This window comes from Chenopodium album, chromosome 27 (assembly GCF_948465745.1).
Source record: "Chenopodium album chromosome 27, dcCheAlbu1.1, whole genome shotgun sequence".
Classification (NCBI taxonomy): domain Eukaryota; kingdom Viridiplantae; phylum Streptophyta; class Magnoliopsida; order Caryophyllales; family Amaranthaceae; genus Chenopodium; species Chenopodium album.
In genome coordinates this window covers 7277707-7300037 of record NC_137860.1, presented here as the reverse complement: position 1 = coordinate 7300037, position 22331 = coordinate 7277707, and the positions used below count along the sequence as shown (strand labels likewise).

At 33.8% G+C, this 22331-nt stretch overlaps 1 protein-coding gene across 1 annotated transcript; it reads left to right on the top strand.

Moving 5' to 3' along the window:
- The first annotated feature begins 1800 nt into the window (after positions 1 to 1800).
- On the top strand, positions 1801 to 20600 carry LOC145619268 (6-phosphofructo-2-kinase/fructose-2,6-bisphosphatase-like). Its single transcript, XM_081673926.1, has 23 exons — positions 1801 to 2042; positions 2150 to 2213; positions 2374 to 2663; positions 3422 to 3619; positions 4734 to 4940; positions 5030 to 5125; positions 5301 to 5399; positions 5490 to 5519; positions 5649 to 5702; positions 7253 to 7306; positions 7398 to 7475; positions 10101 to 10192; positions 10269 to 10326; positions 10418 to 10492; positions 11359 to 11406; positions 13081 to 13178; positions 14746 to 14821; positions 17903 to 17965; positions 18107 to 18198; positions 18600 to 18668; positions 18790 to 18853; positions 18955 to 19020; positions 20272 to 20600. Exons 1-23 carry the CDS (start codon positions 1863 to 1865, stop codon positions 20347 to 20349), a joined length of 2229 nt encoding a protein of 742 aa, XP_081530052.1. The 5' UTR covers positions 1801 to 1862; the 3' UTR covers positions 20350 to 20600.
- The last annotated feature ends 1731 nt before the right edge of the window (positions 20601 to 22331 follow it).

The window sequence follows — 22331 nt, the reverse complement described above, 5'->3', positions numbered from 1 at the left end:
TGGACCAAATTAACTCTACTTTTATTTATATTTTCAATTTGATTTATATTTTTATTGAAGTTACTAACAATTTATTCATGATGTAGAAATTTAAAGGAGCGCATGGAATGTGAGTAATTAATTAATTTAATTACTTATTTTATTTTAATATTACTAGTATCATGATTAGGTTTATTTTTATATGATTTGACTAACGTTATTATTGTTAAATTGTTTCCAATATTGATGTTGATTTTATTATATTTTTTTGATCACCATATTGCATGTTTAAAGGGAATATGTAATTGAAAATCACGCCTTATAAGATATATATATATAATTTGGACAACTAGTTTAGGTTCCTTTTTAACCTTGTTGTGAATTGAAGTGATCACGATATTTTAGAATACTATGTTGCATTAATATTCAACCAATTTAGCTTAATGATAGTTTGGAGCAAATTGAATCTTTATTTGTATGCCTTTGAGATAGTAGGAAATACCTTTCACTATAAGAATCGAGTAGAGGTCAATACGGGCAAATGTGACTCCATGATTCACTTCGTACCATCATCCCCGATCCTCCTTTCGTGGTTCCGAACCATATGGAGTTAGTCATCTCATGAATTATGAATGGGGTGTAACCTTCACGTGTCAATCATTGTTGCCTTTCGTTGTCCCTTAATCATGGTTGCCTTAAATAATCCGTGAACGGTTTACAAGTTCCTTATAAACTTTTTGGCGGCTCCTTACTTTCCTTGTCCCTAATCGTGTCCCTAATCATATATGTCAATTCCCACTTCCTATGAGTGCCAAGCATATTCACAACATGCTTTTACGTAGGCGCACTTCAAACGACGCCTTTACCGATAATCTCAACATCTTTATTTTAAGTTGAGTCAATTTATATGTACATGAGTATAGGCTCAAAGATAATGTTTATTGGATCCCTCCTCCTTCAGATTTCATCAAAATTAACTGTGATGCAAGCCTCAAAAGCAATGGCTGGATAGGCTTGGGAGTAATCACGAGAAATGTTGAGGGCGAATTCGTGTTTGGTGGGGTACTGCGGTTCGACGCATTAGGGGTGGTTGGCCTCTCAAGATTGTAGAATGCAAGGCTATTCACTTCAGGGTAAAGCTTGCAAAGCACTATGACTATAATTATGTGACAATTGAATCTAATAGCCAAGTGGTGATATCTCGTCTTTCCAACTCTGTTACTTTCTTCACTAATTTGGACTCCGTCCTTGATGATGTTCTTTCTATTAGTTCTACCTCCGAGTTTATATCTTTTTCCCATGTTAAAAGGGATGGCAATATAGTTGCTCATCGCCTTTCAAGTTTAGTACCTTTTGAAAACGAATGGGTTTGAGAAAGTCACTGCTCTCCCGCTGTTTCAGATTATATACTCATGAACAGTTTGTCTATTAATTAATGAAGGTGCTTTACTGTGACGTTTAAAAAAAAAAGTTAGATCGAGAATAAAACAGAATTGAGTTAAGAATCGTGGCATTACACATAACTAAAGCTAATTTGAGAATTAATCTTGAGTTAATTCTTACACTTTATCGACCTTCCTCTCCATCTCTCATTTCCAAAGCCTTATCAATTGAAAAAAAATCCACCCTAATTTTTTCATCCCTCAACCAAATCCACACACACAAAAACACAAAATCCTCTAAATTCTAGTGATGCGGAAGATCTTAGCCGTCTTTTTAAACCATTTCAAACAAACAAACAAAAAAAAAAAAAATAGAGGTAAAAAAAAGCAATAAAATTAGGGGAAAATTAAATAAAAAGGAGCGAACCAAATACACTCACAAAAACTAAGTAAGATAGAAAAAAAAAAAAAAAAACTTTGAGGTTTTAGGGGAGAGGAAAAATGGGGGCGGGAACTTCGACGAACTCCGATAGCTCCTCTCATGGCGGAAACGATGATCAAGCTAATGGTGGACAACTCTATGTTTCTCTTAAAATGGAGAATTATATTCTTAATGGCGACCTTCTTCCTCACATTTTTGGTTCTGCTCCTTTAGTTGGTTCTTGGGATTCTTCTAAAGCTGTAATAATGATTATTATTATTATTTCTATTTTGATTGATGATTTTGTTGTTGATTTTTGATTTTGTGGAAGTTAATTTGTTGTTTTTGATTGTTTGATTGATTTTAGTTGCCATTGGAGCGTGAATCGACTTCAATTTGGGAATTGAGCTTTGTTGTTCCTCCTAATCATGGTAATTTGAATTTTTGATTAAATGAAGTTTTTATTATGATGATTTATTTGTGTATTTTGGATTGTATTGGATAAGATGAATGAACGTTTTTGAATTGAAATTAGTTATAAGGGGTTTGGATTGAGTGAGATGATTGATTGTGTGTTGTTGGAAAATGTAGAAACATTGGATTTCAAGTTCTTGTTGAGGCCGAAAGATAGTAATAATCCGTGTATAATCGAGGAAGGTCCGAACAGGATACTATCTGGAGGTAGGTTGGAGGGAGATGCAAGGGCTGCATTGTTTAGGTTGAATGCTGATGCTGTTTTAGAGTATCGGGTTTGTATTAATGCTGATAGAGTTTCGCCCTTTGATCTCGCATCGAGTTGGAGAGCTTACCAGAAGAACATTCACTCTTCTGCTGTCCGTGGCATTCCTGATGTTAGCATTAATGCAAAGACAGGCATTGAGGTATAATGTAATTCAAGGTCTTTTGTGCTTTTGTTAAGATTGTTGGAGCATGTAAAACTTGCGTGTGAATGCAATGATTTGTATTGCTTAATATACTCTATATGAAGCATGTCAACTTAGGCTTTATTTTGTTGGATATATATAGTTGTTGGTTATTCTCTATTCTAATGAAGATATTACATATCAAAAATAAGTCAACAGGTGGCATAAGTTACCTAAACACTTTTTCAAAAAAAAAAAAAAGTTACCTAAACAACAGGTTACCTCCCAGCCCAATATGTTTTGAGTCATTTTGGGAAGATATTCTATAAAAGTCAACTATTCTTAGTTAATATAAAGGTTGACTTATTTTGAGCTAACTGCGTAATAAAGGTTGGCTTGTTTTATATATTTATTTTTTCAAATTTCAAACTTCAGTCAAGCATGGCAATTGATTATTTACATGGTGCCTTGAGAATTCATGTACTAATATATGAATTTTCTATTAAATGTTCTACATGGTATTTGGTTAGGAAAGACATTTTATTTGGTAAAGACATTATCTTGCACCAATACTCTTCAGCGTTATCTTGTTTTCATCATGATATTTTTTGGTAAAGACATTTTCCCTAGATGTTTGTGCTTAAATTACAGATGAGTTTTGAACACATTGTTTAAAGATGTCTCTTAATAGGGAAATAAAATAAATTCTATGTGATTGGTAGATAGTGTAATGTTTTTTTGCTTTTCTGTTTTCATATCCTTTTCTCTAAATGCAGAGTGGATCCTCTGCTACTTTGGAGCTTGATCTTGAACATTATGTTGTACCATCTCCTGAAACACCTGCAGTGTATCCAGCTAATAAGGCAGAAACTCCCAGGTACATAGCTGCTAGCAAACATAGCTCCGGAACTGCTGCACAATTCTCAAAAAGTGGTGATACTGGCAGTCGGCCAAGCGAGCCTACAGTTAATGAGGTTTGCTATTCGTTTTCAAGTGTAATGTGTAATTAATGTAATTGTCAATTCTTAATGTCCTAGAGTAATAGGCTTATCTGACTTACCAATTTGAGGTAAATGCAAAAAGAGAGTTAAAATTACTAACTTGAGGAATAATCTTCCCCTTAGAAATCTGGTAGGAAACGAGTGGAAATTTATGTTTATTTCCCCTAATTAAACCTGACAAGGCTATTTTATTGAAGTTATTTAAAGGAAACGCTGCAAACCAGAACCTTAATATGAATATTGATGCTATTTGATTACAGATCTTAGATCATGATCATGCTCGTGATGTATCTTAATTTTCAACCCCAAGGACTGGCTAGAGTTAGTATAGATGTTCATAGGTAGCTTACCCCACAATTTGTAAAGTTCTTGTTGCTTAAATTTCTGATTGAGCATGTATTTCAATTTCTGATTTTATCTACTCAAAAATTCTTAGTTGGCTTGAAATGGGTCTGTTAGTTCCAAGTGCGAAGCTGCATGACTTTCTTTGCAATTGTACTAGTAAGCTATGCTATTCGGACTTGGGAACCCATGTCTGACACTTGATCGTGATCAAGTGTCTGACTCGGCTATTTTGTGAATATTTTTTTTAATTTTAAACTAAAAATGAAGTGTCCGGGTGTCCTTCCTATGTTCAAGTGTCCTTCCTATGTCCAAGTGTCAAGGGTGCAACACGGGTACATGAGGTGAAATAAACGGTCCGAGTAACATAGGTTAAGTTAAAGTACTAGCTAGTAAGGTTGTGTATGTCTGGCCCCTTGTCGAGTCCTAGGAGGGAACATTTTTAAAGGCATTTGATTGTAGTCTAGTTTGCTATTGGAGTAGCTTCATCAATTGCCTCAGTAGTCAAGGATCTCTTGTGGACTAACCTTTTTTGGTTAAGCTGCATACATACAAAACCATCCGCCTTAGATAGGAAGACCAGGAACCCTACTAGCGTCAGTTGTTAGTCTGTATGATTTTTCATTGTAGTTTATTCATCTCTTGTGTCTCACATTAAGATGTTATTATTTTACTCACGTAACTGATTTCGGTGTTTCGATCTTTTGTTTTCTAGGTTTAAAGTACTTTGGCTATATTTATGCAGGAAATAGAGGTAGGTATACAAGATCCTGCTAAAGTGTGCACAACTGCTGTGGTGGAAGAAAAACCAGCGATGACTACTTCACCTTCGCAGAAACAGGAATCTCCTAAGGGACTTTTTGTGGACAGAGGGGTGGGGTCTCCTAGACTAGTCAAATCAGCTAGTGCTGGTACTTTTGCTGCTGATATGAAACCTGGTTCAGAAAACAAGGTTTTGCAACTTTTCTTCAAATGAACTTGTATTGAGGAGCTTTTTTTCTTGATGGATGTTTTATTTATGTCTTCCATCGTTCATTTAAGACTGCAATGCCGGCAGCTGCCGGAGCAGTAGCTGCAGCAGCTGTAGCTGATCAAATGCTTGGCCCAAAGGAAGATAGACATTTGGCAATTGTGCTGGTAAGCTTTGCGTGAATACTATGCTCTAGCTTTCCATTATGCCTAAAGTAAAGATAGGATTGAGCATTGTTTTCATTCCCTTCCCCAGTTCCCCCCCCTCCCCCCCCCCCCCCCCCCCCTGTTTCTCTCTTTATCTCCCCTTATAATATGTTTCCCTTCTTTCTCTATCATAAAGGTTGGTTTGCCTGCTAGAGGCAAGACCTTCACTGCTGCTAAATTGACAAGATATCTTAGGTGGTTAGGCCATGATACCAAGCACTTTAATGTGGGGAAGGTGACTATTCTTATCCTGATCTCTTTATTTGTTCTCCATAGTCTATTTGGACAATGGCATGGAGACTCATGAATTTTCTTTTCTGAACAGTATAGGCGCTTGAAGCTTGGAACTAATCAGGTAAAGCGTGGTTCTTGGATTCATATTGGTCTTAATTAACTGGTTTGATCCTCCATGGGAATATATATGTGTAACATTTCCTCACTTTTTGTATGTTTGGCTTGACGGATTTTGCATCTTCTGTTGCAGTCTGCTGAGTTTTTTAGAGGTGACAATACTGAGGGCATAGAGGCGCGAAATGAGGTGAATCATTTTTGGAAGAATTCCAACTGAGGTGTATACGTTTAGATTTGCTATGTTTGATTGTGTTAAATTATTCATTAGTTTGTCTTAATCCTGATTCACAATCGTGGCTGATAGCAGGGGCATGCCTAAACCTGATATTCAACCACTTTACATCAGCTTGATTAAGAGAGTATTAGATGAAGAATGTCTCATAAAATATAATTCGATTTGGTTCTAATTTCTGAAAGAAAGATTATATGATGCAATCAAGTGATAAGGAGGTATTGTAAAACACAAAAGTATTCACATGTTCCTTTGTAGCTGGTAATTCTTAATGTCCCAGCTGCCTTAACCCAACACTGCTCTGCATTTCTCTTCTTTTTCCTATTTTTTGGGAGGCTGAAGTTGAAAGGCACATGGAAGAGGACAGGGTAGGGTTGATATGCAAAATAGTGGAAACTCTAGAAACCACAACTATACGAGCTTTACTTGAATAATCTTGCTCTTTAGTTTTCCCTTTGACCTTTTCATTGCAATTGCACTTCTACTTGATTTAAACCTGGAAATTGTATAATTACAGCTCACAAATGATTTATTTCTATTAAATTCAGAAAAAAAAAAAGAAAATGAGAAGAAGGTGGACTAAAGGCTACTAAGATCCAATATGGAATTTCTTTCTTCTCGAATAAGAAATGAACCTCATGGCTGCATTTTACGAAGTATGATGTTTGAAGAAGTGTTAAATACACAAATAGGTTACTCAACCTAGATAATGTTAGGCTCTATGGCATAGTATTGGTGTTGTTCTGAAGCTCAATTGCTGGCAATTCATGTTTAGACTTCAAGTAGAAACAATTAAACTTTAGTTGACCTCCATAGTAGATACTTGTAGCAGTGCTTACCCAAATTAGTTAAAAGCTGAATACAATGAAGCAATCATTTTGAGGGACAAATCACTAGGATGAAAGTTGATAGAGTATGTTATATGTACTCTCTTATTTGTGAAGTTAGGAACTAAATTATGAAGGGGAAAAGAAAAATGGGAACTTTGAGAAGGGAAAAGGAGTTAATGATCATGTACAGTTTCACTGTCTTTGAGTTTTTTAAGTAATGGCAGAAGTGGAAGAAGTTTTATTACAGTATCAACCTCAATTCATGCTTTATGTTGAACATTGAGTAAAAAATGAGTATGCGAATGTTACTTTTGCATAAATTGATATGATACTAACTTTTTTCACCCCCTTAGATAGTTGATAATGCCTACCTAGAAACAAAAGGATTAACCTTCCTGCCCCCACCCTCCCCAGTCTTATCGATTATGCTTTTGTTCATTATCATACATGTCTGTACAGACCAGGTTTAATTTGGAAGATACCTAATATTTTAAACCACTTCATTTTGATAATTCCGAACTGTAGAACTTACACGCGTGATCCTTAGTTCCTTATTTGAAATTGTCATCTAAGCGACTTAAAAGTTAAGATTTTTGTATTTTTAATTGCAATGTGACTGAGTTAGAAGCTAGATTCTGTACTAATTTAATTTATATGTTTTGCCTTTGCTAATAGGTTGCTGCCCTTGCAATGGAAGATATGATATCCTGGATGCAAGAAGGCGGCCAAGTGCGTGTCTATGTTGAATTGTGATTATTTGGTAGGGGATAGTTGTATCTCTTGTTTTCTATTTTGATCTATTCATTAATTTTTCATTTAGGTAGGTATATTTGATGCTACTAACAGCACCAGAGGAAGAAGAAATATGTTGATGAAACTGGCTGAAGGCAATTGCAAGGTATTATAATATCAATTTCTTGTCAACGCTTAAATGCTGTAATTTTCAATTTTTTTAATTCATTTAAAAATCACCCAATAGATAAATAAGTTAATTTTGATCGGCTCTAAAACTGAAGAAGAATTTTTACCCTTTTCTTTTCTGCTCCATACTCTTTTATCTTTTTGGCAAAAGATTTAGCAAGGATTTTAAAAGATAAGTTCTAAGTATGGCAAAAGATTTAGCAAGGATTTTAAAAGATAACTTCTAAGTATGGCAAAAGATTTAGCAAGGATTTTAAAAGATAACTTCTAAGTATACAAACACAACTAGCAATAATCTTTACATTAGGAGTACCCCTCGACCCTCGTGAGGAGGACATCCTAATGTTTTTTTTTATCTTACCTTTAAAAGAAACTAGCAATTATCTTCCCACATTTGTTCAAAACAGTATGAAGCAACACTACTACCAAAATAATGATCAGCAACATTACCATATCGTATAATATTAGACCATGGAATACAATAAAAAAACAGAATTAAAAAATAAAATTCCTTTTAAGAGAAAATCAGAACAGTAAAAAAAAAATGGCAGTCATGGACGAAGCTTAGTTGAGCCTAAGGGGGCCATGGCTCCTGAGGTGCATTCCTTAATTTAGTTGTTGTTGACGCTCGAACACGTGGCTAAGTCTGTATACCATATATGCACTGCTATATTCATGGTAGTAATCAATCAAGCAAAGAACACAGTCCACGACTAGAGGTGGGGAGTCTCCTTGTTATTGAAAACTCATGTCATGGCTCCTAACACTAAGGCCCCGTTCTCTTCACTTCAATTTTGCTAAACTGAAATTATTTTTACTGAACTGAAATTATTTTTGCTGAACAGAAATTATCTTCACTGATTTTTTTTATTATAAATCTTCTTTATGAAAACTGTTACTGAACTGAAATTATTTTAACTGAACTGAAATTAATTTTACTGAATTGAACTTATTTTTACTATGGTCGCTAAGAATGGTTTTGTTATATGTTGTTTTCAACTGTTTTAGATCAGGTTGACAAACATAAGTTATTTCATTGCATCTCCAGGAAGCTTAGCATTTTGCTTAGTTTGTTCTGTTTCTGTTGCCACAATGATTTACATGGCTCATATAAATCTAGTTGAATCCCTCAAAAAGTATTTACATATAAAGATCTAGTTGCATGTGCTAGTTGTGTTGTGATGTCTATTTGATCATTTTGATGTGTTTTGTATCCGCTATTCTGGCATCTCCTTAAATCTAGACCTTGGTTTTGTATTATTGTTATTTATATTTTATCCATTTTGGTATACTTCTATTCCCTGTATTACTAAATATATGCATCACATGCCAAATTCGGCCATTTCAGAATAATTGCATCACTTCTATTCACGGTAAACTTTTACAATCCATTAGATTTTGTTTATTATTTCTGCCTCGTCCCTTGGGCTTTAATTTTTTTATTTTCTGCAACTTATGGACCCCTTTTATTAGAATATATTATTCATCCACTAGCCCCACTTTCACAGTATTATACTATTATCTAAATAATCTCCTAAAACTTTGTGCCGCTGATGACTTTATACAGGTATTGAGGATCAAATATGAAAATATGATTATTATCACTCTATACCTTCACATATGTTTGTCAATCAAATCATGTATTTTTATCATCTAGCAGTGTTATCTATCTATAAAAAATATGCATGTTCTGTTAAGTGAATGATATATTATAACAATACCTATATGAAACACAATATTAATTATTAGCATCATTTTAAAACTCTGTTATTGGAAACTAGATCCTGGTCATCCCATTGTTGCATTACAGAATGATGATAAAATTCTGTAAGAGGGATGAATTTAAGTGAAATAAGTTATTATTTTTGGTTGATGCATCCAAGAATATCGTGTTATTCTGCTAGTAGCACCCACTAAAACATGGAAACTACTTTTATCTGAAATTGATCAATACCCTTTGCCAAAAATTTCCAACTTTGTCTAACCATTTAAGTCCTAAGATTGATACCCATCAAAATTATTTAAATCAATACAGGGTTCTATATATCCTTGGAATTATTTGTCTCAATTTTTGACATCAATAGCAGGTGACCAGGTTGAATACGATAACTATGCAAGGTCAATGTGTGGCATTAGGACCGAAAAGTATATAGGAATTTGGTTTGGATATTTTACGCAAAACAGTGACTACTTTGACTAGTTATTTTTGTTACCATTTTCTTCATAGTGAGTGGGTCAATGCTCGATGGAAGGAGTGCCTTTTTTGGCGATTAGTTAAGAAGTGTATTAAAAAGGCCCCTAAGGTGTGCCATCCATTTACACAAGGAAGGCTAATCTGATGCACTTGAACTATCATGAAGCAATTTATCTGACGAATCAAGATACATCGTCCAATACAAAACCTATAAAACTGGAACTTGAAACCTTGACAAGGATACGCTATACCTTCAAAATCACTTGGTACCTTCTGTTCAATTACAGCATCAAATTGCCAATGAAACTGACGGAGTAACTGTTAGCAACTGTGCCAAATTATAAAAAAAATTATCACCTTATGCCTCTTATATCTGTTATTGATTATTCTTTTATCTACCTCTTTCAGATTATATTTTTGGAGACCTTATGTTATGATGAAAAAATTATTGAGAGAAACATACGTCTTAAGGTCCAACAGAGCCCAGATTATGCAGAGCAGTATGCATTTTCTCTCTGCTGTAGCTTTTGCCATTTCTTGGAATTTCAAAAATATTAATTATTGTGATATCATCAGGCCAGATTTTGAAGCTGGATATAGAGACTTCAAACGCCGACTGGATAATTATGAAAAGGTAATGACAAAATTGCATTGTATTTCTGATAATTCTGATGTGAATCGTGTATATAAAGTTAATAGTAGCACCATTTTGTGTATTATACTAGGTTTATGAACCAGTGGAAGAAGGGTCCTATATAAAAATGATAGATACGGTCAGTGGACATGGTGGCCAAATTCAGGTAAAGTTTTCCATCTTTTCTCTTGCTCATGTTTACCATTGTTATAGTATTTAGTCTTGTCAAAAGTTCCACAAACTCGTCAAATCAATATTTATGAATTGAATAGAATGTTGTTTTGAATTTAGTTTATGCTAAATATCCCTAAAGAATCACATCTAAGTGTCCACGAAACCTTAATATGGGTAAGGCTCAACAAATAGAAGAGTCAAGATGGGAGTAGTTGTACTTTGCAACTATCAATGTGCAGATTACCTGAACAGTGAAATTATAGGATTAATATGTTAGGTTTTGTTCTTTTCACCTAAAATGAATATTTGTGGGAAAATGAACTTGGTCAGATAAGGAATTCCATTTTGAATTTTCAATTTAGACAAGTGCAGATATATTCACATAGAGTATTAAGGCTGCATCACCTCAAGGTAATAAAAAAAAGAAAAACTTACCATGACCATGCCAGTCACAGGTTATTTACATTGCTTGTACCTGTAGTTCTGCAGCTGTTATTGTATCCCATCTAAATTTTCTGGTAAAGCTGAGTTCAAGCGAGTTCAAATAAGTTGGTATAAATACAAATAAGGATTAGTAAACTCAGTATAATTATAAGAAGTGCAAATAAGTTTTTCTGTTGAAGTGGAAAGAAGGAAGCTTTGGTAAATTCTCCCCCCCCCCCCAACCCTATTTCCCCGTTCATTATTATTTACCTGCGTGTTATTAGTATCATGATTCCTATTGTTTTAGGTGGAGCATGTATTAGCTGAAGTTTGGTCCTCTGTTGAAGCAAAATTTCCCAAGAGTGTCCTTTGTTGGCTTGATGTAATTCCTGCTTTTAGATTTGCTGATGAACCTATATATTCTTCTTGGTGCAGGTGAATAACATAAGTGGATACCTTCCAGGTCGGATTGTCTTTTTCTTGGTATGCTATCAGAATCCTTGAATATTAAAAAACTTGTTATATGTTTTTTTTTTCTTGTGTTGCTCCTTACCATATGTGGGTGAATGCTTCCTGCCAGCCACTTATTGGCACTTAAAATATTTACCTCCAAAAAAATAACCGAAGAAATAGTCTCTCACAAATTTGTGCATAAGAATTTTCATGCTCTCTTGATTAGTAATACCAATAAAGTAATAATTAAACCCCACAAATGTACCAGCCACTTATAGTTGCTTCAAATGTTTATCTAAAGATAGTTTACAATAATGTTTCATTCCTAAAAACAATTTTCTCTAATATCTTGATGGTGCTTCCTCTTCTAGACAGAGTTGCCTTTGTTGTCGAATTTATTTGGATGTCTTGCTACTTGAACCCTTTATATTTAGAGAAATCTTAGGCAATTGGAGTGATGGAAAAGCAAACTAACCTTTCCTGATAAATTCTGTTTGCTGTTTTTGCATCATCATGGATGTTTATTTGGAAGAGGTTATTGGCTATATTGGGGTTGGAGTGATGGAAAAGCAAACTAACCTTTCCTGATAAATTCTGTTTGCTGTTTTTGCATCATCATGGATGTTTATTTGGAAGAGGTTATTGGCTATATTGGGGTTCATCAGAGTGCTCCTATTGCTTTTAGGGGTCTTTTACAGATTCAGAAAGAGGAGAAGACATATCATATGGTCATTTTATTATCTATCATATGGGTGCTTTGGTTGAAGAAAAATGATACAAATTCTTGTCTTTGGGGATTGGTTACTTAACGAGAGAGAGTATATTTCACTTTTCTTCTTTTGTGCTCAAGTTCATGGGGTGTTTTGTCATGTGTTCCTTTTTGACCAATTGCAAAAATAGTAGTGTTTTTTCTTGTCTGCTTTGATACATGGCGAATGGTCCCTCTACTTCGTATTCTTTTCTCTTGTTGTCAAATGAAACTTTATAACAAAGTACTATAAATAAGATTTGGATCTAGACTCATGGTTTCAAAATACTGTATGAAGTTGAGATCTCTCCGAAGCAATTCACATTACTTGAAATGGCTTGATCTTGTTGTTGGTATGAAATCAGCATCACATTTATTCTAATTAGATTAATCATGGGTTTTTTTTCCCATTTTTTTACTTACTATTTTTTTGGGTGCCTGGGTAGGTTGTATAAAGCCTTATCCTTGTGATAAGTCTGACAGCATATTGACTGTTTCCAGTTATCCCTCAACCCAAAATGCCCTTAACTCAAAATGCTATGATTGTGTGCTACTAATAAAGTGCACTCTAATAATCAATTTAATGGGTCAAATTGAATTTATATTTGGAAAGTAATGGGTGATGAGATTATTTATGGTGGGTGGTCTTTTGCTCTTTGGGAGCAAGTGATTTATTTAGCTTCCCTTCAGATTCACACCCATGGGGTTATTCCTTACTGCGTCCCTTTTTAATGTATTACAAGATTGGATTTATATGTCTATTGCTTAGATTCTGGTGGAGTTTATGCCATTTCTTTTGTTGGATGATATTTGTTTTGTCTTTTTACATGATTTGGTAAGTAGCTGATTCAACAACATGCTAAATTTTGATTAAGAGTCCACAAGCATGTGTGATGCATTGAATTATACTGTGCTTGTTGAACAATCGTTGACCATAGTTTTTCACTGTATTGCAGGTCAACACCCATCTCACCCCCCGTCCAATATTACTTACAAGACATGGTGAAAGCCGAGATAATGTCAGAAGCAGGATTGGTGGTGACTCTGCTTTAAGGTGCATTAGCCTTACCATGTTGTAGCTTATTTTTCAGACTATTTGATTCTTTCAATGTTTTACAACTGCCAACTGCCTCTTAGGTTTTATTTATCTACAGTTTTAAGATTTAACTTCCAAGTGTATGCTAAATATTGATAATTCCTAGATAACTCAAATGCAATGTGATAGGTAAAGTTGAGTCATGTTTTCATCTTTAAATTACGATTAAAATATTTCTCTTCATCTTTGCATCCATTTCTACTTCATCGTTATAATTTTAATTTTTAAACTTCCAAATTTGTGCTAAATGCTAACCATTGTAAATAATTAATCATATGATACGAGAAAGTTGTTTGGTTCATCTTTGCATCTTCCATTGACATTCTCTTTTGCTATGTCATGTAATGCCTATAGGATATAGACTTATTGTCTCTAATGGCCTATTCTGTTCCGTAATTTTGAATCTTGATATGGATGTGACTTAATTAAAGGCATGTAGAAAGTTAAGGATATAGCTTAGTGTTTGGCTTTTGGGAATAAATTTTAAAATATGTGAACCTAATTCTAGGTCATACTTAACATGCCAAATAATACAATTAGTGAAGCATTTGATAAGGCTTGCTGAACATAAAAATCATACCTAATATAAGATTCTTAGTATTATCTTTTGAATTTTTCATACAAATGCAACATTCTAAAGTAGGAACATCAAGATTCAAGAGTAAGCTAATTCTATATTTTTGAAAAAAGCCATATGGTGGTGATCATAGATTGTTATGGTTAATTGGTTTTATATGAAAATACTAGTGCCAATTAACTACCTAACGAGTAAGGTGCAGGTCTTGTTATGACTTATGAAGTGAGGAGTTTATGCTGTTAGCCCCAACTTAATGATGGACAACTTTTATATAAAAATTGGCCACAAACCTGTCTATATATATTAACATAGTAAAGTACCTATATAAAAATTATACTAACTCCGTTCTCTTTTAGTTGCAATATAGTGAAATTTACATTGTTCATGTTTTCTCATTTAACCACCTTTGTTGATTTATCTGTTAGGAAATATAGTCATGCGAGGTTCTTATTAGCTTCATCTCAATTTAAATTTTCACAATGTCAATTATTTGTATTTTTTACTTGCCTACAACAAGAAATTTAAAGGGTTGAAATCATGCATTGACAAATGTGAAAGTCAAAATGTTACAACTATGAGGCCCTTTTTGGTAGGGAGGAAAAGAAAAGAAAGGAAAGGAAAATTATGGCGTCCTATGTTTGGTTCTAAAAATTAAACGGAATTTGATAGGAAATGAAGGGAAATGGAATGAAATATTAGCTTGGGACCTGCTCTATGAACCCCCTGTTAACTTCCTCATCTTCTTTGTATGCTTGAGAAGGATAGTTTAGTTTTAGCAATGAATATTAATTAATGCATTGTTCTTTTTCTTATTTGACCTCTTTCATTGAATCTTTCTATATGTTAGTTCTTTAATATCATACTTAAATAGAACTTTGTTATTAGATATATTTGCTGCTGAATAATGATAGCTCTCAATAAAAATGGATATCTGCTTTGTGATTGCAGTGATACCGGAGCGCTGTATGCCAAGAAGCTTGCCGACTTTGTAGAAAAGCGGTTAAAATCTGAACGTGCTGCTTCAGTAAGTATATTATCAACATTTGAACTGGTTACTGGAAGCTGATACAATGAATTATTATTTTTATTTACTCATTGTATTAGGAACTTGATGGTTGAAAAATTATAAAAATCAATGCTGCAGTACAATGTGACACTTGTATGGTTCATATCCTAATGCTGTGAAATGATCTAACCTTTGTGATTCTTCGGAAATTCTTTTTTGTCTCCTTTTATCTTTTGGGCTTGGACCAAGTAATTAAGTGAGTTCCAATGCGTAGTGCATATAACTCGTATTGTTCTTCTCCAAACCAACCTTGAGAAGTGTAGATAGGCTCCTTAAGTCACTTGTCCTTTATCCTGAGCCAATTCTCCCATCCATTAGTAGTAGGCATGACATCGAGACTTGTTCATTTTTATCTTTCAGTTAATTACTTTTCTATGTCAGTATTGTTTTCTTGGGTATTTTATGAGATTTTTGAAATCTACTCATGATGCTGGCCTTATCCTTAAATTCTGTTCATAGTAAGTTTTTTTTTTTTTTTTTGTTTTTGTTTTCATCTCTGCTTGTTCAGTATTACTTTATTTGGAAATTTCTATCTATTAGACAGCCTTTATACTTATAATCTCCATTTTTTAAAAAGGCTTTGTTGAACTTCTTCCTTTTATTTATTTATTTATTTATTTTATTTTTTATATCTATCTTTTATACTTAAAATTTTTTATAATTCTTTTCGTTACTCCGTACCTCATTTTCATAAAGGTGAGTATTTATTTGAAATTTGTTTAAAAGAGCCTCTCTAGTGGTTTGTTATTGTTTAGGGTTAGAATTCAATACAGGTTGTTGAACCAGTCCAATTGAGTGTAAAACAAATTGGCCATCTTTCATCGAGAATTAAATAATAAATAAGTAGGATATTTTAGATAAGGCGCTATGTATTTTGCTTGACCAGTTGATCCTATAGGAAAGAGTTTTATCTAAAATTTTAAGACCCTTACCCAGACCTTATGGGTATAGCAAGATGTAGGTAGGTTCTAGGGTCCCATTTGGGTCCTTTGCTAACTTTTTTTCTTGAATTTGTATTGTCTATTTTTCAGTGTGCGATTGTTGTATTGTGCCAAAAACAAATAAACTAATACATAAGAACATGACCGACATCCCTACCTGTTGGAGTTTATGATGGTCAAACATATTTTGACTTAGTTTGTTAGTTGCTTCCTTCACTCAAATTAAGTTTGTTAATCATGTAATTAGTTTGGAGAGTATAAATAGGTTGTATATTGTATTAGTTCATTCTTAACACAACATAATAATAAAAATACATATTTTACTCTTTTTTCCTCTTCTCCCTTTACTGACCAAAACTCAAGCTCTACTTTAATGGCTTCCTTCCCTCTCTTCGCTTTTCTTCCTCCTTAGATTCACAAAATTAACATGGTATCTGAGCGGACGATCTTAGGTTCCTAGCTCTATAATTCCGCACAATTTTCAGCTTCACCGTGAATCCCCAATTCTTATTTTCCCCAAAATTTTCTATTCGATTTTTCGGTCAAATCAAGTTTGCAATTTTTATAAAGTATGAGAAAATACTTATGAATAGTGTGAGGATAATAATATCCTTAAAATGTTTGTTTACCTATATGCCCCTTTTGATATGATTGTAATAGCATTTAAGCTTTTCCTTATGTAATTTAATGATTATACTATAAATAGAGTCTCGACAATTATGCCCTGTAAATGTTTATTTACTTATTTTCCCTCATTAATGTTAATTGAATAATTGTCTTTTTTTATCGAACTCTTAAGAACAGTGTGCGGATGTTTATACCCCTTAAAATATTTGTTTACATATTTTTCCTCATTAATGTTGCCAACTGAAAGGGCTCTCTAAACATGGCTAGCTACAGCGCGTGCATCTCACGCGTTAGCCATCCTAATATTAGAAAAAAGTAAATAAAAAAAAATAGAATGGAGGTAAACAAATTATTGTAATCCATAAGCTAATTACAATTTAAAGTCTCGTAAAGTTAATAGGCTTCCATTTTGTTGTCGTCTTTCGTATCATAATCGATTTCATTATCAACATCGTACAAAATCAAGATCCTTAAGTTTTTTTAATTTGATTTGAAACTTTTTCCAAGTGTATATATTGTGCGATTCTATGTACGGGTTTGGGTAGAGTATGGGCCTTAAGGGTCCATGGGTAGGTTTAGGTCTGAAAACATAATACCCGGACCCTTACCCTATCCAATGCCACCTAGACCCATATTCTACCATAGGGTCTTAAAAATAACTCATACCTGTATCTTAGGGTAGGGTCTTACCCTATCCCTAGTTGTCATTGCTCATGAGGGGTTTCTGAATGGGTGTAAGGGTCCTTTATATTGATCATGTTACTCTGATTTACTTCATGGTACGTTAATTTCCTTCATATATCCTCTCTCCTAAAAATAGTTAACTCTTCTTCCCACCACCTTACCCCCCCCCTCCCCTCCAAAAGAAAAAAAGAAGAAAAAATGAATTTAGCTGGTTATGGAATTACTACATTTGCAAAAGAAAGATAAGCTGGGGATTTATTTGACTTTACGAAATTTCACCATCACTAGGTTGGTGTCATTAGTTCATTACCTGTTTATCTGGTAATTGTACTAACATAAAAACTCAGACTGGAAAAGCCACTTTGGGAGAGAACTTAATCATAATAAGAATTTGAGCAGGAAATCATGGCTACCTGACCACATGCTTATGGAGAATATTGTAAATACTATCCATTTACAGTAACTTCGGGAGTCCATGCCTAGGGTCTTGGTCCCCCCCCCCCCCCCCCCCCCCGCGGCTCCCCACACCCTTTTATGAAGTTATTTCATCTTTCTGTTTGTGTCCGGTCCTGATGGACTATCCGCCACAAAAAGGGTTACATCATTAATATTGGTGTCTGATCAAATAGTTTTAGTTATTTTCTGTGGTTTCTGCACCTAAGCTATTTCAGCTGCATCCTCAATGATTATTATGGGAACTGTCTGCTTAAAAATTGTGTATGTTGACTTTCAGACATCTTTGGGTTTTCCTGTTCACAGAGAACTAAACCCCTCTCTCATCATGCAGATATGGACCAGCACTTTGCAAAGATCGATTTCAACTGCAAATCATATAGTTGGATTTCCCAAGGTAATTTAAATTGAGAACTGCAATATGTGTCTCTAGTCCTTAGTCCTGACATTAAATGTTCCTTTTCGCTAATTTCTGGTTATTTTTACTTTATAAAAATCATAAAACTATCTGACTCTCGTATTCTTGTGAACTCCACAGGTGCAGTGGCGTGCACTTGATGAAATTAATGCTGGAGCATGTGATGGAATGACTTACTTGGAGATCAAGAAGAATATGCCTGAAGAATATGAGTATGTAGCTCATTCCATTTACATATAGTATTGACTGTTATGTATTTGTTTTATGAATAGTTCCACAACTTAGAATACATATATTTGTTTTAATTTGTGAACATTTAGTTAAAATTATCAGTTTACTGAGGAAGGCCCTCTTAATTTATTAACTTTTATTGCCTGATGGACTTGGTTTGATTGAATCTTATTTCTAACTAAAGATGTCTGTCAATATTTGACATAGTGTATTCTATCGACTCAAATTATGTAATGTACTCCGTACTATTTATATATTGTTCATTTCTGGATTATTTGCATATAGGTTATTGCATTAATATATCAGCATAACCTACACGCGAAAAATGGTAATTTAAAAGGAATACATATCTGTTTTAATTCCTTTATTCTTCAAATTCCAGATCACGTGAAAAAGACAAGCTTCGGTATCGCTATCCTCGAGGAGAGTCATACTTGGATGTCATCCAGAGGTTTGTATCTACATCTTCTGATATTCTTGAGAGCCCCTTTTGCTCTCTCCTCACACTATTTTCCAGAGCAATATATGCTTGATTTCAAAATTCAAAGCTATAATAAATTCCTGTGATGCAGGCTGGAGCCTGTAATCATTGAGCTTGAGCGACAAAGAGCACCTGTTGTAGTAATTTCTCATCAGGTGATACAACTATATGTTAATTTACTCAACGTGCTCCCCAAATTTTGGTTATTGATAATAACATGTTACTATGATCCTGATTTTATTTTTTTTAATTGCAGGCTGTTCTGAGAGCATTGTATGCTTACTTTGCTGACAGGCCTTTGAAAGAAATACCACATATTGAGGTAACCTTTGCAGACATCTACGGCCTTGCTCTTGTTCACCTCCATTTGGGACCAAATATCTTCTAGAATTAGTTTGCAATAAGTACATAGTTCAAAAACTACTTCCAAGCATCTCATCTCCAAACACTTTGCCAGAAATACATAAATTCTGCAGAAAGTACTAATAGTGATATGTTTGGATGTTTGTGGGTCCTTGAAGTTTAGGGAAAAAGTTTGAGATCTTGCCCTCTTTGGGATTAGGTATTGTTAAGGAGCCCTTTTGGTAGTGTCTAGATCTCGTATGTCCTTGAAAAATTCGAGCTTAAGAACAATAAACAAAGTCAGTTTAAATCATGACATGGGTAAGGTTTTGGGGATGTCTAAAAGCATCTGCCCATACTCTTGACGATCTTGTACTTTTATTTAGTATTTCCTCTGTTATTTCATACTTGCAACACATCTTTTCGGCACCCTATTTGGAGAGTTGATTAAGTACTCAAATGGCATTGCTATTGAATACATCATGCTTTCAATTCAAATTCTGAAAGTCATGGTTGGAGGCAACAGTGTTTTGCTTTTTTTTTTCTTTTCCAGTGCTGTAAAAGATATGTAAAGGATCATCTTTATTTGTTGGTTTTGGACTGGGGTGGAGGGGGGGGGGGGGGGGACTTGGACTATAGAGTTGTTTTAGTTTGACAATTAGCTTACTGTTGCTGACTGTTTTACTTGGTTTATTTGACCAACTCTCTGTCTAAAAAACCAAAGTTAATGAGAAAAACGGATTACAGTAAGCTTATTCTTTTGGCTAAAAAGAAACCTTTAAACTAGTTAAAAGGCCATTTGCCGATCACCATAATTACCAACCTCATCGAAAATTACCAAACAAGGCCCAGGTCTTGTTGAGTTGTTGGTAGGTTTATGAGTTATGACGGTGGTACATAAGATCATTACATTCTTGACATTTGCATAATGGTTTGGGGTGGAAGGAGGGAATTTAGCAGGGGGGGGGGGGGGGTGGGTGGGTTGGATTCCCGTAACTTTGTTCACCTGAGCCTGTGATATGATTTTCTAGCCTGAATTGATTTAATCTCTTTTTTTTTTTTTTTTTTTTTTTTTTTTTTTTTTTTTTCCCTGATGTGGTCTCTCTTTTTAAAGAAAATCTGAGGTTGTCTTCAATTTTTTTTATCTGTAGGAAATTTAACTTGTTGAAGTTCCGGACAGAACTATTGTTATTTCATGTCTGTGTTGCTAATGTCAGTTATCGATGTGTAGGTGCCTCTTCACACAATCATAGAGATCCAAATGGGAGTAACAGGTGTACAAGAGAAACGATATAAGCTTATGGATTAAACTGGTGGGAGAAGCTGGTCTTTTGTTGCTTTATAACATGAAAATCCTTCATCTGAATTCGGTGTGTTTATATTGTTCTCACTTGATGAATGTGTATTACTATCTTCATTTCACTGTACTTATTGACATATATCTTTCATGGTCATGGTTTTTCTCGTTGACCATAATTATTTTTCATAAAAACAAATATACTTCGTGTATAAATAACAAGTTCAATTTCAATATAAAGTTTACATTTGTCTTTCGTGTCAGATTATCTAATAGATGCAACTGTAAATCTTCTTTTTTTTTTTTTTTTTTTTTTTTATGAACACATGCAACTGTAAATCTATAATATGTCCTAAGTTAAATACTTATCAAAGTTGATTGATGTCATGTCAAATTGTCATTTTTTTATTTTTCTTTTGACGAAAGTTGTCAAATTGAAAGTTCACGTTCAGAGTTGGGTCAGTTTTTAGTCATGTTGGGCAAATATGTAGACAATTGTTATGTCATCTTATTTAGGGTCGGGCTAGTTTCAACAGCTCTAATATTACACTCACAACATAAAAGGCGGTGTATGGGCATATGGCCTGTATAATAGAGCTTTCTATGGTCAAGTTTGATCCAGGCCACATGCTAAGAATGGCAAAGGACATCGTGATTGATAATATGCTGTAACTTGTGGCTCTATTGTTAGCCCTTTCTGTTTTTCCCAAGCTGGTTTAATCAGAGTTAGCTGGGACATCTGGTGGGTTTGAGCCATAATGTGTGTCCAACTTCAATTTAGATTGGAATTGACTCATAGCACTTGATTTGCATGTCTATGCAAATTTTTACTCTTTTTTTTTTTTTTTTTTTTTTTTTTTTTTTTTTGGCAAGGAAAAAAAAAAGAATCTCTTACCCATCTTCAATTCTCATACTATAAAGTATAGTTTTTTTACTTCAGTATTTGCTGGCAGGTAAGGGATTAGCTTTCCACATATATCCTCACTTAGTAAAATTTGAATCTTAGACCTAAGGTAAAAGCCTTACTAAGTGAATCAAACCTTGTTTGAAATTATGATTGACTTACTTCGGGCTTAATCTGATTTACTGGAAACAATTGGACTGAATAGGACTAAAATGAATTGTTTATGAGAGAAGGTAATTATGAATTGAACTGAATTGATTGGAGCTAAAGTGAACTGAAATTAAGATGAACACAACCGGTCCTTCGTAATTGTTACTTTGATTACTAATATTTGGGAAATTTTATAATATATGTATCAATATGCTGTGTATGTCACCAATTTTATTTGGTAAAAATCTCTGTGCACGTTAAATTTTTACCCTCTTTATCTCCACATTACCCTCTCGTGTACTCAAATTGGGTAGAAAATGATTATTTATTTATAAAGATTTTAGGGTACATGGTGACTTTTAATGAACCTCAAGGATCCAAACTATATAAATCTAAGAAAAGTAATTGAATTCTTGGAGCCCAAAAAAAAGTTTAAAAAAAAAAACAAAGAAATCCTGATTTTTGCACAGATATTCTTAAAAATTGAATTTTAATTTCAAACTTTAGTTAAGCTTGTTTAATAATATTTGGACCAAACAAATGTTTATTTTTTATTTCTAGTGTAATTAGAATCAAGTTTGAGCTCAATTATATATTTCGCATTATTATCACTCTTACTATTAGTCTATTACTCCCTTCAAAAAAAAAAAAAAAAAAAAAAAAAAAAAAAAAAAAAAAACTAATACCATATAATTCAATCTTTGGTTCCCGTGTACTTAGAGATTGGGATCTTCAATCTCTGAAGTAAAAAAATCCCAGTTTTAATGCAACAAATTCATAAAAATCATCCTTTTTTCAATGCACCAAATTCATAAAATATGCTTTGTAGTAAAAAATAAAAATTTTCCCTGTGTAGTCTGCCGTCAACTTCACGAGTCCTTTATCTAATCTCCAACCATTCTCCTTGGATACAGGGAACCTTCCTTTTTTCTTACGTAAC

What these genes read in the sequence shown, in the direction of transcription:
- LOC145619268 (XM_081673926.1), top strand. Translation starts at nt 1,863, where the DNA reads ATGGGGGCGGGAACTTCGACGAACTCCGATAGCTCCTCTCATGGCGGA. An exon ending in GCGAGCCTACAGTTAATGAG is followed by an intron (nt 3,620 to 4,733) that starts GTTTGCTATTCG and finishes ATATTTATGCAG; the next exon opens with GAAATAGAGGTAGGTATACA. An exon ending in AACCTGGTTCAGAAAACAAG is followed by an intron (nt 4,941 to 5,029) that starts GTTTTGCAACTT and finishes CGTTCATTTAAG; the next exon opens with ACTGCAATGCCGGCAGCTGC.